The sequence below is a fragment of the Lytechinus pictus genome, chromosome 7 (genome assembly GCF_037042905.1).
Source record: "Lytechinus pictus isolate F3 Inbred chromosome 7, Lp3.0, whole genome shotgun sequence".
Classification (NCBI taxonomy): domain Eukaryota; kingdom Metazoa; phylum Echinodermata; class Echinoidea; order Temnopleuroida; family Toxopneustidae; genus Lytechinus; species Lytechinus pictus.
Window position 1 is genome coordinate 7,779,327 of NC_087251.1, and position 17,872 is coordinate 7,797,198.

Sequence of the window (17,872 nt, forward strand, 5' to 3'; positions counted from 1 at the left end):
GATCGTCAACAAAACGGAGTGTCGAGTGAGTTTGAAAGCTAGCCTGTAAAACATCTTCATTTTATGAAATTATTGAAATTCAAGCCTTATTTCAAATAACCAGAACTTTGTTATTTCTTGACCATTTTCTGTAATTGAGATATCAAATTAAAGAGCAGATATTGAACTTTTTAAAAATTTGGTTTTCTTTTTAAAACCCAGATACGGCCTGCCAAGTGATTTTTTGGTATCCCCTTTTCAAATTGTTTTTGCTCACTCATGCGTGAATGAGAAATAATATAAGTAATTTCAGATGAAAGAGGAGATTCTAAGCTTTAAAATGGTAGGTCATTTGTCTATTGTATTTGCGATTAAGTTATGATAAATCATCGCTAAATCTCGGTTTCGTTTTTTGTGGGACGCACTGTATATCAAACCGTGACATGATGAATTTTTAGATCTAAAGGTACAAAAAGTGAAATTTAAGCCACTTTTTTCCACAATTTGTTACAGTTTGTAACTGTTTTTACCAGGACATATTAATGTATATGTCACACATCAGCATTAGGTCTATGTGAAACATAGTTTTGCACATGGTTTGCACTAGTTATAGCTTCTCCCCAATGCTGTGGAAGTGTTTTGTACATCTTCTGATTGCAAATTTAACATCCCGTTCCGGGACCCCCGCGATTCGCAAAAAATTCTGTACGCAAAAATAACAGCTTGTACAGTATACCTATATTTGAAGTGAAATGGCAATCACATGAATCTGCTGTTCTATTAGAAAGAAAAACAGAGACAAGAAAAAAAATCCTTATATGATTATGGAATTTGAATCTGAGGCCTTATCAAAAATTCCAGGCAAAGATGCATCAGTAGGGATTGGAATCAGTTCCGAACCCATTGTCGAAGAGATAGAGAATGATGAGGAAGAACAATCACCTGACAGATCTCGAGATGCTCTTATGATCCATAGTGATAATGGATCTGTATCGTCTCCTAGTAGAGAGAGTAGAAAAAATGAGTCTTCCTCCTTTACAGAAGGTAAGAAATTTTCTGTGTTTTTATTTAAGGAGGGACATATTCTGTCCAAGAAATTTCTTCCTCAAACAGTATAAAGGACTCCCACTGAAGGACATTTTTACATTGATTTTATGAGATATGAATTTCATTTAGTAAAAAAAAAAGAGTCATATAGCTTTATAGACATATCCTGATGCCATTACAGATGACAAAAATACAAATACAGTGAAAGAGACATGGCCAAGTTATTTTCATAAAATTATATGTAATTTGACATGATTATAGTATTGAATTTTGCATAAAAAAACAGAAGTCATTTAAATACTCTTTTACCTGTGTTTAGTTAGAAATTAATAGGCATAATTTTATCCAGATATTTTTTCTTGTTTTCACTGTTTACAGGGGATACAATAACACTTGTAATAGAACAACTCACTGCTCAAAAGTCTTTGGTTTGTATTTGGAAGAATGACATGATCCAGTGTCGACAGTGGGTTACAATACAAGCTCGGAACCTGTATCCTACAATCAATGCATGGTGGGGTCCAGCAGAATTACATGTAGAGTGGCTTAGTTCTACTGTTCCTGAATTATCCATGGTAAGAGTGATCTACAAGTTACTTGTACAACATCAACGCATTATGAAATATCCTTTACATTTGGAGAGCGTTAGTGGACATATTCATTCTAACCAAACAGATACACTCTCTGTACCATTAACACTAATTTTGTAAAGACATTCTTCAATCATATTTTCATTGTGGAAAACAAAAATCATATACTGAGCAGATATCATGATATTCCTTACCACTTTCATTTATTTTTTTTCAATATTCCCTCACTTATCAACTTGAAAGTCCAGAATTTATAGTAAAAGAAGTATAGAGCATTGTATTTTTTGCCTTGTAAGGAAAGATGCCTATTACATTGCCTATCACATGATAATATTTATTTGTCTTATAGACAAACCTCAATCAATGGATGTCATCTAGTAACATCAAAGTTGAAGGTGATAGACTCAGTATCTTGGATGATAAGATAGGAGCAATCCAATCACCATGTACATTCCAAGATGGTACGTATAACTCTGTTTACAATGCTTTATAAAAAATCTTCCCCACTTCCTCTTCCTCTGCTTTTCTTTACCATTTCCTTTCCTTTTTCCTTTGGACAGATTCAAAGACCAATTGATCCAATGAAATGTTTTTTGTTCAAGTGTCAACTACATTATGGTATTTTGCTGTATATACTAAAAGCATATCCAGGGTTTTGATTCTCCCTGCCTCTCCTCCGCCTCCCCTCAGAATTTTTGTTCAACCTGGAGAGTGTTTCATCATTTTTTTTGTCCCACAAGTTGTCAAGATTTGACAACTTCCTTGATTTTGATGGGCTAATAAACACATTTCCTAAAGTAACTTTTGGATAAAACATACTTTTGACAAGTTCTTTCCTGAAATGCTCCTTAGTTCTGGAAATTATTAAAATTGTGTTGCTTTAGTTCCCTCTTATATACCCATGGGTTTACCCCAGTATGTTTATTGAGTAAATTCTACATCAAAATCATGTTTCTTTTTGATTGATTGATTTATTTTGATTGTTCCACTCTGCAGGTTCTAATATGTATTTTGAGATGAGCTTAGAATCAGTTGGTGAATGTCCAGTTAATGATGATCATAAAGGGCCATTAATAGGGCTGACATCAGCAACCTGGTCAGGACATGAAGGATTGCCTGGCACATCTGAGTATACCATTGCTTATGATACAACCAAAGGAAAAATCCTCAATTGTGGACAGTCATCAAAGGGTAAATTTTCAATGTTTGTAAAGTGTAATGGACAAATTCAATGATATACTTGTATGATTTTTTTTTCCTAATACATCAGTTTGCCCTATTACTATAAACCTTATTGAATTTTCCTGTCTGTTATGGTAATGTACATGTAGATTTATTGACATTTTCATAATAAAAAACACAACTCACTTACATAGCTGAATTGGTGAATATTAAAGTCAAGGGCCTCAGCCACATTGAATATTAAAAGTCCTAAACTACCCAAATAGTCCCATGTTCCCTACCCAGAATGCAACATTATGATCATATACAGTCTTATAGTTAATTTCCATGTGAATGGCAATTAATTATGTTATATTATTTGTGCACAAAAATATTACAAAATTTGATATTTGCAAACAAGAAAAAACTATTACATTATACTCCAAAATAAATTCAGATCGAATGACTGCCATAAATTTCAGAGATAGATATTACAATATACATGTAATTTCAACTATTCTATTGAAGATTATCATTAAATCTCATGTCCCTTTGGTTAGTGGATAGTTCCCTTTAAGTCAAGTGATTGATATTTTTACCTTGGATTTTAAAATTTGATACTATACTGATGAATAATGAAGAGAAAGGTCAGAGAAACAAACTTCTCATAATGTCATTTTTTGCATGTCTTCATCTGATATTTTTCTAACAGGGAAGAACCTAGGAGAGACTGGCAAGTGTAAAACTGGAGATACGATTGGCTGTGGTCTTCTACTTGTTGAAAATAAACCTTCAACTGCTTCCCAGATGGTAGTCGTATACTTCACCAAAAATCATTCTGTCATACATCATTGTAATGTAACTCAGTCTACAGGTGGTTTCTATCCTACATGTGCATTTGTCAGTAAAGGTGAGTCGCAATCTTCCTTTTGAAAACAAAAGAAAACTTGCTCTATATGCTTTTCTATTTTTATGTCAGAGGTTTTCTCCAAGGATGCAAAAGAAATGTATGATTACACAATAGTCATCAGATCTTATCAACAGCATGTGAACACCATTCCATGAAGCTTGTCCTCATGACAAGTTGTTATTCTCTGGTATTTACCACAGCAAAAGTCAGAAATCAGTAATTACTAGCCAATCAAAACCAAGGAGTTCACTGAAATAGTCATTGTTGACAACTTTTATGAAACATCCCCAGAAGTACTGTAGTACTGAAGTGTTCCCTTTTTCATGTCACTGAAAAAGCCAGCAATATTATAATTCACCAACTAGTATAAACCTTATGCACATGACATTATAATCACATAGCGCCCTCCCTCAGAGGATATAGATATATGCTTAAACACAGTTGTCAGCTGCAGATCACCAACGCATGCAAGACAATGGCTTCAGCCTCTATGATGACGCCAATGCATCAGGTCCATTAGAGCAGAAAAACAAGCACAGTGATATGTACATCATCTCAAGACATACAGAATTTAGATTATGAATGATGCCATTGCTGGCTATCCATATTAGAAATTAATTTGAATTATGTGCTTTGTATATCAAACCAGACACAGACCTGAATGGGGTTTCATGAAGCAGTTTGTAAGATTGGCATGAATTTATGCTTGATTGATGACCTGCTCTTGGGGGTCATATCAGAATCTTAATCATGTTTTATTCATAACAGCTTATATATAAGTCTGATCTTTGGAGATTAAAAAATCTTTTTGTTGTAAGCATCTTGAATACAAATTATAATTTGTCAAAAATTAATTAGGAATAGGGCTTTACTCATAATATTTTGAAACCCAAGAACTGGTCACCAGTCATGCATAGAGCATTTTGTCAATAACTTTATGGATCATAATCCTTTAATTATGGGTACATGTATGTTTTGAACCATTTGATTGCTATTTGTATTGTTTGGTTTTATTACTTCAGATTCTAGTGTGAGGCTGAACGTGACTGCTTCTGTACCGGAGCTTCCAGATAAAACTGATTGGTTAGCTAAAGCAAAGCGAGCACTAGAATTCCCGGGGCTGGAACTTTTTAATGGTAAGTTAATTGCAAACCAACTTTTCTCCTGAGCGCTCTACCTAAAAATAAACAAGGATCATTGTCAGTTGTCATTTTATCAATGTATAACTGCCTAATTGCTTTTATTGCTTTCAACTTGTTTTATCAACAACACCAAGAACACATCCCAATATTAACTACATGATATATAAAGATAATAGGTAAGATATTGATTATTCCTCTGAACTAATTGTGATTACCGGTATCTAAAACATGCAGTTAAGCACATGATGTACATGTAATTTGATAATAGATTGAGGTATCCATAGAAGTGGTGCTGCCAAGAAATTTTCAGGAATATTGATTTTTAAGGCATTATCCAAGCTGACACCGGTTTTAGATATGTAGTGTGATCTACCTTCTTAATTTGAGAAGGGACATTGTCAAATATATTTACCATAATGTAGGGATATTGGACAATCTGATCAATACTTTTTTTTTTCCTCTTCTGATCTTCTAATCTCTAGATACTTCTATTAAGAATGACAATAAGCAGCATGAAGAAGGAGTTACCAATGGCTACTTCCGTTTCTCTGAACCTGTTGGTTGTCCAACCAGTGATGTCATCAAACCTCAGTCTAAACTAAAGGATGGGAAGCTTCTTCAGCTACTCAAGACCATTACACCATCAGAACCTTACTTTACTGTCAAGATAGAAGAACTAAGTAAATCAAATCAATGTTTATTTATTTATTCATCTATTTATTTATTTATTTGAATTTTTCAGTGTTATTTTATTTCATTTTTGTTTTATTAGTATTATTATTATTTTTGTTTATTTATTCATTTTTTTTTTTTTTTGGGGGGGGGGCTTCAATTTAATACTTTATGGTACCTATAAAGCAGCAATGCTGCTTTTTTTATATTTCTGGACGCAAAATTTTATTTAAAATCTATCCGTTGAAGATGAGCAGGGGTTCGTTTAACTTAATACATACCTTGTATGATAGTAGACAAAAAAAAAATTTGAGTTATTACTCTTCTATATGGATGCACTGTAATCCAATTTAAATCACAGTGCGCTGCTTCTCTGTTTGTGTACTATTTATATTTATTTGGAATCAAATAAGAGGACTCTTGTATTATCTTATTACTCCCTCTGAAATATGAGCGTGAAATTTGTGAATCTCTTGTTTTTAGGAAAATAATTTGTTGGGATCCATTCATGAGGAATGTTGCCTTGTAATAAAGCTATTTATTTTCACATACAAATGAATTCAATACCATTTTCTAAAAGTATATTTCTTGTTTAACAACCAATATTTTTTCTTTAGGTGTGAACACATACATGTATCCGACTCATGCCTTTAATATGAGGGTCATAAGTAGGAATCCCAGCCATGATTGTAATTAATTTTGTTATGAAATTCAGATACATTGTGCTTTAGGTTTCCTTGGCTAGGTAAATTATTAGTTTGTTACCTGTTAGGATTTAGTCCCTAAATGTAATGATTGATATTTTACATAGATAATGATGAAAGCTTGATTTGTGCTGGAGTCAGCAGAGGAGGTCAGAGCTGTGGCAGTGTCCCTGGTTCTCTTATAGACTCAGCAGGATATTCTTCTAATGGTGAAATACTTATGGGCAGTGATGGCCACTTTGCAGCTGAAAAAATGGAGAAAGGTATGAGGATTTGATCTTAGTTCACCTATAAATACCTGTTCTAATGCAGTATCACTTAAAGTGAAAAAAAAGGAAGTTGTGGTTAGAGTTTTGTCTTCTGAAAACTCTATCATATGGGCATTCCCATCAACCCTTCTTGTCTCGCCTGCATTGCAGAGCGAGACTATAGGCGCCGCTTTCCCAACAGCGGCGTCAACATTGTAATCTTAACCTAAGATTTAGTTATTTTAATGTAATCATAACTTAGAAAGTATATGGTCCTAGTTCATGAAACTTAGACAGAAGTTATCAAATATTACTAATCATCCTGCCTGAGTTTCCTTTATAGGTCTCATGATCAAGGTCAAATGTCATTTAGGGTCAATGAACATAGTATTTTGTTTATCATTTGAATGGTGTTTTTTGTGATTAATCATTGTTTTCAAAGTCAGCTCTGCTGCTATATTGAATTGCATAATATGCAAATGAGACTGCCGGAGGTGCTCCACATGTTTTTATTTTTATAATATTTACTCTGTTTTACAAACTGCTCAAGCGATCATAATGTGAGATCATTTACAGCTTTTCCAATGAACTAGAAAAGAAAGACAAATATGGAATTGCCCTTATAATCAATGAATGGGAAATTTCCATTACATATATGTATTCTGTCAAGTTGTGAGAAATATTTGTTTTTCCTTTGTCAATTCAACAAATGTCTTAGATGTTACTATTTTTCTGAAATAATTGCTTCATTCATCACCCTTCTGTCTCGTTACAGGTGATGTAATTGGTGTATATGTGCAATTCCTAGACCTGACTAAAGTTGTTCAGTTCATCAAAAATGGAAAATTGATGGGTCAGAGTATCATCAAGGGAAGCAACAAAGATATCTATCCAAGTCTTGGGTTTGGTGGTGAACCAGCAACCGTACATGTAACATGGCCTACTGCAAGACCTGATGTACCACCCTCATTTTCAAAGGTCAGTTTGGAAGGTCTTTTGTGGAAATTATTCAGGTTTGATTAATGGTCAGTTCATAAAAACTTCAATTGCCAAAATATGGAGTGTCAGAAATTTACAGAGACCACTTTTATTATTAAATCCTCCATATAATTTACTAATATTTTAGTTGTGTTGTAATTTTGGAACAATTTTTTTGATTGATGGATATAATTTGTTACCTGGGATATATATTAATTTGAAAATGATGAGAATAACACTCCAATAATCCAATGCTGTAATTTAATTGAACACTTTTGATGTTTGTCAATGCACCAATTAGTGTATAAGAGGACAAGTTTAAAAATTGTGTTTGATACAACCATATAACATAGTAATGAAACATTTTCTTGTATTTCTTTGTAATCCTAACTTTTTTAGGACAACTTTGAGAATTGGTTGAAAAGTCCTGATTTACTGATGAATGGAAATAGACTCTGCTACGAGAAGAAAAAAAGAAAGCTTAAAGGCAGAATACTGGTATCACCTCAACCACTGTGTCATGGTATGTCAGTTAGCTAGAATCTTTGCCAATTTTGTATTTGTATTTTGCAATTTAAGATAAAAATTTTGGTCAGGATGCAATCAGAAGTGTTTAAAGGAAAAATTAAAAAAATACCAAGAGAGTGCGCCATATATCAATGGTAAAATTTGAATTTTCACAAAGGATGAAAGGTCACTTCACTTTTGTAAGATTTAAATGCTCGATCAAACTCCATTCATATCATTAAACTTTTTCCCATAAAGCTTTAAACTACTCTTTTGGAGTGATACCTAATATCCATTTGATGCTTGAACAGCCAAATATGTTATTGTGGTGATGGTGAAGTATTTTTTTTTCATAATGTAATAACTTCATGGGCTACAGTTGATAAAACATAATGATAGATACAGGTAATAATAATAGAACTGATAACGTTAATGATATGCAGATTTATAGTGCACTTTATTACAAAAGGTACTAAGCACTGACAAGATATTCCCTGGTTTTAGCACAGCTTTCCTTTAAGAAAACATTCTTTGTCTATTTTCAGCATGGAGTTACTTTGAAGTAGAAATAAACTGCAAGAAGCTCTCTGAAAATGAGAGAGAGCTAGTAAAGGCTCCTGTTATTGGACTGACAAACTGCTTGCGGCCCTCCAAGTTCAAGAAAATCGTCAATAACAAAGATACAAGAGATATCCGCTACTTTTGTCATACCAATTCCATTGGCTACATGGATTACCTCAAACATGATAGTAAGTTTAAGGACCTGTTTATTCATTGTCATCAGGTAAAATTGATATCCCAGTGGATGGGTTATTATCATCATGTAGATAGAGGTTCAATGGAAGATCTGGATGTTTCTAAATCACTTTTCCAATGTGATGATATTGGAATGTCAAATTTGAATTACTTGATAATCGATACTCAACCTTTTAAGTAAACATGTACCTGTGATATATAGTGGGTCTGAAAACATGGGCAGGTTTTTGTTTGTAGATTTCAAGTTAATTAACCATTTGCCAATTCAAGGATAATGAATATTCCATTTTGGAATTTCTGTATATCTAATACAACATAATGATTGTAAACAAAAATATTTTCAGATGCAACATACAGAAACTAAGGAACAAAATTAATACAAACTGTGTTGAAAAAATTATCTACCCACTTTGATTTTCCATATTATTTTATATCACATAAACAAATAAAATATGTCAATTTAGAAACTGAGAAAGTGTTAAGAAATGATAAGATAGTGGAAATTTTGTCATTTTGAAATAATTGTCTTATCTATTTCCTTTTGTTTTCTGTTATTCAGTGTTCCTATTAAATGGATACTTAGAGAATGGTGACCGGATTGGTTGGGGCGTGATGTATCCATCATCTAAGAACATTCCTAGTGATCTGACTAGACAGATTGTTATTGTATATTGCTGTATTAATGGACAGATCATGTATCACAAACCCATGGAACAACCTGGTGGTGGTTTCTATCCAGTTATAACCCTCTACAGATATGGTAAGTAGTGTCTTGCTAGCCAAGGGTGGACAACTGGATTATGGAAAGCCATTTGGATATCTCAGTTTTTTTATTTCAGCTGTTGTAGTTGAAGAATACACATGTTTATTATATGTTGTAACAGTTGAGACTTGAGAAGACATTTTTACAGTGAAGTACAAGTTTGCATCAGTCAGATTTAAAGTATTTGAAATGTAATGAAGTTTGTTTGAATTGTCGGTAAAAAACTTTTGGTTCACATTTTGCACTCTAGAATCCAGTCATTGTAAAGACATGCATTGCTTCGTGAGCAGCTTTATGAAACACCCCCTAGGTAGAAAAATTGTCCTCTTGTATTCTTTTAAATAGACGGGCCGTTTGTTGATATGTATGGATCTATCAGACCTTTTTATGTTTTATAATGCAGGTCAATGATGAAGAGGTGAATTGTTAGATATTTAGCTTTATAGAAAATATTTCATCAAGACCATGTGGATTAATGATATTTATCATTATGTGAATGACCAGGGCCATCATTGTATACTTTGCTTTACTTTTGCAAGTGTCTTCAGTGATTGAAAAAGTGTTTTGCAAATGTACTTGTAATGGGTTTGAACTGTTTGAAATCATATCCCTGGATCAGAATTTGTTTTTTTTAACAGCATATCAATGTTCATATAAGAGAGATTTACAATGTTGTGTGTTTGGTGTACAGGAGAAGAAGCTTCCTTGCTGATTAACAAGCCTCCACCTAGATTCCCAGACATCTTGACATGGGTTGAAGAAGCTGATGCCTTCAAGATGGAAGTTGATAAACAGCGGAAAGCTGCAGGTAGGTCTATCATCAATGTCTCCTGTATCCATTCATGTTTCTTCTATTTGCTTTAATCAATGATATCTTAATAAAAAAATATCCGTCAATATCTTGTGTACCATAATGCATTAGGCATTCACTGAGGATATTCTCAAAACAAAACTTTCTTTTTCAATTAACAATTAAAGAAATCTCTTTAACCTTTCTTACACTTTCCTTCCTATATTGTAGAGATATTTCTTCTTTGAATACTTAGAGACACCATACAATATTTTTTGAAAACCACTATTGACCCCATGGTTAGGGTGGCTATATGTGATGTAATGTGATGAAATGTGTTACAATAGAAGTTCGATTAGAAGTTTTCTTCCTGTTAAGTACATATATATTTTATATGTCATCAAAACAGGTTTATGGATACCAGTTCAGCAGATTTAGATCTAGAGTTGGGGTCGTTGTATGGTCTGTTGCGTTCTTGGTAGAAACTTGGAATATTTCAAGTTTTTTTTTTTTATTATATCATGCGATTACTAAAACTTGGAGCATCTTCATAGATTTGATATTAATACAATAAAATAATTTCCAAATATTTTATGGTAATATAATGAAATAATTAAGGTTATTTATTAGCCAATGTAGCCAGTGACACAAGGTGTGCTGTTTTGTGTTTTACATTTGCAGAATTTGTGCTATATCTACCATACCTCATGCGCCCTATCTTGCCCTCAAAACAAAAGTTTCGCCGAGGTATGTTGGAACCTATCAATGGAAGGCCAAATGATAGGATTGGTTTCTGCATGAAACTTTGTCTAAACCAGATGTTTAGCAAAATTATGTTAAAAACCTGTCAAGAAAGATTGACTTGCTTTTGGATTTCTGGAATCTAGCTGTCATGGACTGCATGTTCTTTTGTCTGAAGATTGGTGACTAAATTATTTATTATGTAGATGGTGTCCAAAGACTTCTTTATGATTGATTTATGAGAATTTTTTAAATTTAGTTTCAAATTTTCACAGATGGATAATGGACTATGTAATAGTTCAGTTTTTAGAGGGCATTTGCACTTGAGGTTATGTGTAGGAGTATCATGTATTATACTGCAGAAGCTGAAACTTCGCTTTTGGTTTTATTATCGATTGCGCCTATTGCCATAAGGCAATCATGCATGAAAAAAGAATATAAGTATTGATAATGCAGATTATTGTAAAACTATAAACTAAATATTGGCTTTTTAAGTATCATATCTCAAATGATCAAATAATGCATATAGGCATGTAGAGGAAAAGTAGAAGCCAGTCCTTTCATTTGACTTTCCAAACAATTTTACTTATAACCAGAAAAGCATTTTTTATATATCACTGCTTGTTCACACTGTAATAGCTGAGAAATCAAGATAGTGACTAGTGCCCAATCATGGAAGAACTATTGTTACAATTGATTGCATTCATCATAAATGTTCAATCAAATGTAGAAATCAAATGATGAGTTACTAAACGCTGTATTATGGGACCATAGATTACTTATTAAAGAAAACATCGATAGATTAAATGGGGTGTATTTTTTACAGTGAAATTGATTTAGTGGGTGAAGAGCTAATAAGCGAGATGTATTTTTTGTATTTTCAACAAATTCTTTTTCTTATTTTCTCATTATTTTTGTGTGCTTTAGAATTCCATTCAGTAGTGCCTTTTCAACTAACAACTAATATTATGTAGAATTTCACATGTAATAATATCCTTATGGTAGTATTAGATCTTGGGAAGTTCAAATATAATTTGATTTGAAGGTAGTATACAGATTGGTTTAGTGATTTCATTTTACTTACAGAACATGAGCATGGGGGCTGCATGTATTATTGATACATATGCTCCAAGACTAAAAATTAAGAAAGTAATTTTTTCTCTGTATGATTTGTGCTTATCATGTTCATTTTATGAGTTGGAAATTAATACTGAATTTATCTGAAAATTAAACTATCTACAAATATATTTTGCATATACATCTTCTGGCGCAAAGGGCATTTAGCATTACTTAATCTTTCAAGAAATTGTTTTGGTATTAAAAAATATGCATACTACTGTTAAAGACATTGAATGTACTCATGTATATATTTTCCTCTGCTTTTTCTTTTATTTGCAGGTCAGCACAAGCAGACTTCAGCTGATAGAAGAGCTAGACCTGCAACTCCATGTAAACGACCTGATAATCATCTCAAGAAATATACTATCTACCTACACTGTGATCCACAGAGATACAATGAAGCTACTCATATACAATCCAGGTATGTATTAGTCACTCTTCATCAAATATATCTAGATAGTGCTCACATTAATGGTTTGTTTTTTATCTGTGAGGAAACATAAATGTATCCAAAGCCCTGTGTACACTTAACATCAGATCTGTGACCCAATTTTATTTTTTTCATTTATTTTTATTCTATTTATATATTTTTTTTGGGATAGGTTGTTATTAACAGGTCAATATGAAAGTTCAAACATACTAGAGTTAAAGTTATGGATGTTACTAACCCTGTTTAAGAAATTGGTTATGGGAACATTATGGGAATCCAATTTGGATATTGGTCACATTTAAATGCCTGTAGTTAGTCAAACTTTTGAATCCCTGTAACTGCTTTACTGCAGTGATGAACCTGAAAAACCTTGTCGGGGGGGGGGGGGGACCATTTGTAGATAACTTTTATGACAAGCAATCAAGTGGAGGTGCAGTGGCCAAGTGGTATAAGGCGCTTGATGGGAGATTCCATTCCTGGCACGGCACTTATGCCCATAATAATAATAATAATATATGTGATTTGTAATGCGCCAAGTCCACTCGGCAGAGTGCCCAAGGTGCAGTGAAAGAAAGAAAGAGAAAAGTACAAATAATACAGTAATAGATTCAGGAACAATTAAGAGTAGGAAGCATTGCTATTTTATCAAATAAATGAAAATGCTATATGCATTATGAATATCAGTGTGTGGATTTTTGTTATCAGTTGTCAAGTTTGAACGCTTCCTCCCCCCTCCCCATGTATGCTAGTGTTTAATTTGAGTAGATTTTTTAAATATTATCATTGGAAAAAAACATTGCATGACTACGGTTTACTGATTATATCCATGTGTGCATTACTGTTTTTTTTATTTTCATTTATTGCATACAGACTAGATGCAAAGGGTTTTGTAACAAGACTCCTTCCTGAAGACAAAATCAACAGCTCTAACATTTCTCAACTGATTGATGATCATATTTCTTCCTGTACGTCTGTGATATGCTGTATGGGCCCAGAGATTAGTGAGACCTCACACATGGGCCAGGTCCTGGAGCTAGCCCAGAAGAGATCCAAACCAGTATTACCCTTCATCTTAGAATCCTTCAAATGGCCTCCAGAAGGAAGCCTTCAGAAGGAGTGGCAGAAACTTGTCTTGCATAAGATCGGTGAGTTATTCACAGATATAATGTTGTGCTTAATATCAATCTTTGCCAATATTAATAGACACCCTTGATTGGGCCTGAATTTCAGATAAAAGATGGGAACCAGTTGAAGTAACATTACCAGAATCCAATCAAATGACTACCATGCATCTGTATAGATGTACTCATATCGTGTGCCAAATGATCTTGCTACAAAATTAGTAATTGCTCAAAGTTAAGCCATATAAAAGGCCAAGTGTTCTTTCATTACATTGGCATAATTTAAGCGCCTTTTGCAACACTTATGTATTTAGTATTGGACGTTTCTCATTGTAAGCACTGAATTATACACACAAATTACAGAGTCCATGGTATTGCACCCCTCTTGATTTAAACTGCTTTTGTGAATTCAGGCCATTGAGTATATAATAGTTTGTTTTTCCAGAATTTCCTCTGGTTTTTTTCAGGATCAAATACCTACCTAATTAAGAATCGTTGTGTACTGTGAAGCCTCTACTTTTAAACTGTATCTTAAAACATAATTCTTGAACAAATAATTCTTGTTTTGCAGAGACAAGTGGAGACTTTGATTGGGCCATAGAACAAATTGAAGAGAAGACATTGACTCTCAAGGACAAGGGTTACAATGGTAAAGAGATCAGGGTGGTTGAAGGAAAGGGAGCTAAGATGCTCTATTCAGACGCTCAGGTGAGAAATCTTTTGGAAATTGATATTCACTTCTATGTCAATTATTACCCATTCAAGACATTACAGCCCTGTAAAATCGTAGATAAGATTGATCGCACATTGGTCTTTACTAAAATGTTACAAAAGAATGTTATCATTAATTACATCTCTTTATGTTACACCCACTATCCAAGCAGGTTGATTCTTAGATGTAATTGACTCTGTTTGGAAAAAAATGACAATCAGAATGATTAAAAAGAAAAAATTATCTCTCTTTTTATGACCCATCAGAAAGGAAACAAGACGATTAATGAGAGCAGTGATCCAAATGCACTGAAGAAAGCCATAGCTGATGCAGATCGTCATAAGCTACAATCGTTTGGTAGCGATGACTACCCTGAAACCAGAGGAGGGGGTGATCATGGAGCAGCAGGAGGAGGGGCAAGGTCATTCTCATTTACCTCTCTCAAGGAACCAAAGAAGCACATTGATGATGGACCTAAGAGACCTCATTCTAGTCATGGTGGGCGTGTTAATCAATCAAAGACTTGTATTATACTCTAAAATCAATGTCGGTTTACCGCTCTTCTGAAATTATTTTTTGCTCTTTTGTCTGTATTCACATATTTATATTGTGCTTTTCAGCATATGTATTGGTAACCCTTGCATGTGCTTTCAATAATTAGGAGTCCTGTTTCTAATGAGTGATATTTTAAATTTATCAAGTAATGGAAGCTATAGATATTTTTGTTTCATTTAAGATATTTAACAGCTGTTTATACCAAAACCAAATACCCTTTTCACCATGATATAGAAATATCATTGACTCCAAATGCATGAAAATAGGATTGTGCCATATCATTTTTGTCTTTTAATTTCAACCCCAGATATATTTTCATAATTTTGATATATATCTTAAAATCATGTCCTTGTATTCCCATGTGATTAAGAATGTGTCATCTTTTCTCAAGATGTTCATTTGTGTTCAGGCTTATTGAGAAATTGTAAAAATTATAAATTGGAATAGCTATTTAACAAAATAGTGATCCCTGATACTGTATTCAGCATATGAAAATGGTTTGTTAACTGCAGGGAAACATACATTTGTATACATTCAAATCTTCCACCTAAAGCTATAGTTTTACCTGTACTTTAATATTTTTAGCTTTGTTAATCACACTGATTGTACTTAAATCAGGCTGCTTGTCAGGGGAACCTTCAGTTACCTGTCAAATATTTGGGCAATAATTGATGAAAGAAAAATGTAAATGACTGATGATTATCCTAATAGCACTCTTCACGGAAAAATCAACTGAGGGGATGAACTCAGACATCAGTGATGGCATACAGTTCTTCGTACTTATAGTACATAATTCTCAAGTTAAAGTATGTTACGTGACAAGACTGCATATACTATGCATGTAATAAAGCCCTCATAAAACTAGATGTGCCTGAAATCTCTTTATCATACTCTCTTAAGTTGGGTTTTGAATGCTAAGTCCACAAAAACTCTGCTTCAAAATTGTTTGATTCAACCAAAATTCTAATTTAAGTATCCCCCATTAAAACCTTGAACATGTGTGAGCTTTCAAATTTTATGCAAATTTCTACTTTATGATAAACCAGAATTGTGTCCCCTGCTTGAACCCCGGGGGGGGGGGGGGGGGGTCACTCTCCACATGGACTGCTACCCACCCGTGTCCGACAACCTCAGAAATGCACCATAAACGGCATAATGACATGTAAATTTGCAACCCTAAACGGCGTAACCCATGAGAAAAGCCACCCTAAGTGGCGTGAACAGGGAAATCCCCTAATTTGATACCCTAAGTGGCGTAAACATCAAAATCGATTAATGTGATACCTGTGGACCGTGTGCATGTGGGTTACGCATGCTGCCTAGTATAGAGCTAGATGTAAGACACTAGCACTAATAGACTAGAACTGTACAGGGGTAACTCTCGAGTGCTGCGCTGGCCGCGCCGGCGTGTGGGAGGATTGTTTTGTAAATCGCCTTTCATGGTGTTTATAGCTTAGGTCTGCTCCCGGGTCTCCTCAAATTTTCACCCCTAAATGGCATAACCAAATTAGCAACCCTAAACGGCGTGAAGAGAGAAAGAAAAGGCTACCCTTATCGGCGATTTACGAGCGAATGGTGCTGAAATGCAACCCTTTTTGCCAAAGACGTCGACGCCGCCCGAGTGCCTGAAACGGGACCCTTTTCGACGCTTTTTCTGGACGCGGGTGCGTAGCAGGCCATGTGGAGAGTGACCCCCCCCCCCCCCCCCCCCCCCCGGGCTTGAAACATTGCATCACCAACCCTTGTCCAGTTGCAGAATAGACTTTGATGAGAAACACCATAGAAGTGGAATTGAGTGTGTAGTAGTTGTAAAATCAATTATTTAAGTGTCTCCATCCCTCCTACCTTGATAGAAGTCTTCTTAAAATACATATTACCTTCTGAATCCCCCTAACCACTCACAGGAAATTGGATATCTGTTTGTGGAATCAAGCTGTCATAAACTGCATGTTCTTTTGTCTGAAGATTGGTGACTAAATTATTTATTATGTAGATGGTGTCCAAAGACTTCTTTATGATTGATTTATGAGAATTTTTTTTTATTTAGTTTCAAATTTTCACAGATGGATAATGGACTATGTATAGTTCAGTTTTTAAAGGGCATTTGCCCTTGAGGTTATGTGTAGGAGTATTGTGTATTATACTGCAGAAGCTGAAACTTCACTTTTGGTTTTATTTTTTATTGCGCCTATTGCCATTGGATACCTTACCTCTTGAGGGCATGTAAGAGTTTATAGGTTCATAACAATGCTGAATACAGAGCATGAATTACGTCTCGGTACGTGTTATATTTCATGATTCTATTTCATTAGTCTTTCAAGTACAGCCATCTGATAGGGTCATGTATATAATCACTTTTTTGTATTGGAAGTATCATGCATAGACAAGATATCGCAGAATGTTGATATGCAAAATCATTAGAGGATTATTGAGGCATTTCAATTTTTATTTTTATACATGTATATTCAGTTGTCTTTCCATCACCTTGATCCCCCAATACTAGGTATAAAGTGCATCTATACAGAACAGCCAAACTAATGTCTGTCAAGTAACTGCAATGTTATATTTCTGGGATTATGGAATGTCATTTCAATGGTAAAGGTCATGCACTATGGTACTACTTTTATCATTTATATTTAAAATAATGCCACACTGACTCTGAGTGAGTCTAAAGAGGAGTTCTGCCATTGCCAGCACAGCTCAAGCGCACCAGATGAGTCATGAGCTAGAATTCCCAAAGATGGTTAAGATTTGAACTATATCTATCAAACTTTCATAGGAACACCAGGGGGCCGTTTCATAAAGCTGTTCGTAAGTTAAGAGCGTCTTTAAGAACGACTGGTGATCCTTTCTTACGCGCTAAACCGTCGCCAATGAATATACCATTTACCACAAGAAATGATCACCAGTCGTTCTTAAAGTTGCTCTTAACTTACGAACAGCTTTA

General features: G+C 34.2%; 1 protein-coding gene across 4 annotated transcripts in view; it reads left to right on the top strand.

Annotated features, from left to right (window-relative positions):
- LOC129265046 (uncharacterized) overlaps positions 1-17,872 on the top strand; it is a 28,537-nt gene that overhangs the window by 10,101 nt on the left and 564 nt on the right. Inside the window, exons 3-21 of one of the 4 annotated variants that reach the window (XM_064101828.1) lie at positions 841-1,023; positions 1,405-1,601; positions 1,966-2,077; positions 2,613-2,807; positions 3,490-3,687; positions 4,710-4,823; positions 5,312-5,509; positions 6,313-6,468; positions 7,229-7,431; positions 7,831-7,954; positions 8,484-8,687; positions 9,254-9,454; positions 10,149-10,265; positions 10,929-10,994; positions 12,387-12,528; positions 13,408-13,682; positions 14,230-14,366; positions 14,637-15,984; positions 16,612-17,716. In XM_064101828.1, coding sequence (XP_063957898.1) covers positions 841-1,023; positions 1,405-1,601; positions 1,966-2,077; positions 2,613-2,807; positions 3,490-3,687; positions 4,710-4,823; positions 5,312-5,509; positions 6,313-6,468; positions 7,229-7,431; positions 7,831-7,954; positions 8,484-8,687; positions 9,254-9,454; positions 10,149-10,265; positions 10,929-10,994; positions 12,387-12,528; positions 13,408-13,682; positions 14,230-14,366; positions 14,637-14,909 — 3,095 coding nt within the window. In that variant the 3' untranslated portion in view covers positions 14,910-15,984; positions 16,612-17,716. Of the gene's footprint in view, positions 1-840; positions 1,024-1,404; positions 1,602-1,965; positions 2,078-2,612; positions 2,808-3,489; positions 3,688-4,709; positions 4,824-5,311; positions 5,510-6,312; positions 6,469-7,228; positions 7,432-7,830; positions 7,955-8,483; positions 8,688-9,253; positions 9,455-10,148; positions 10,266-10,928; positions 10,995-12,386; positions 12,529-13,407; positions 13,683-14,229; positions 14,367-14,636; positions 17,717-17,872 lie in introns of all 4 variants that reach the window. The other 3 variants (XM_064101830.1, XM_054903025.2, XM_054903027.2) reach the window with 3 other exon arrangements.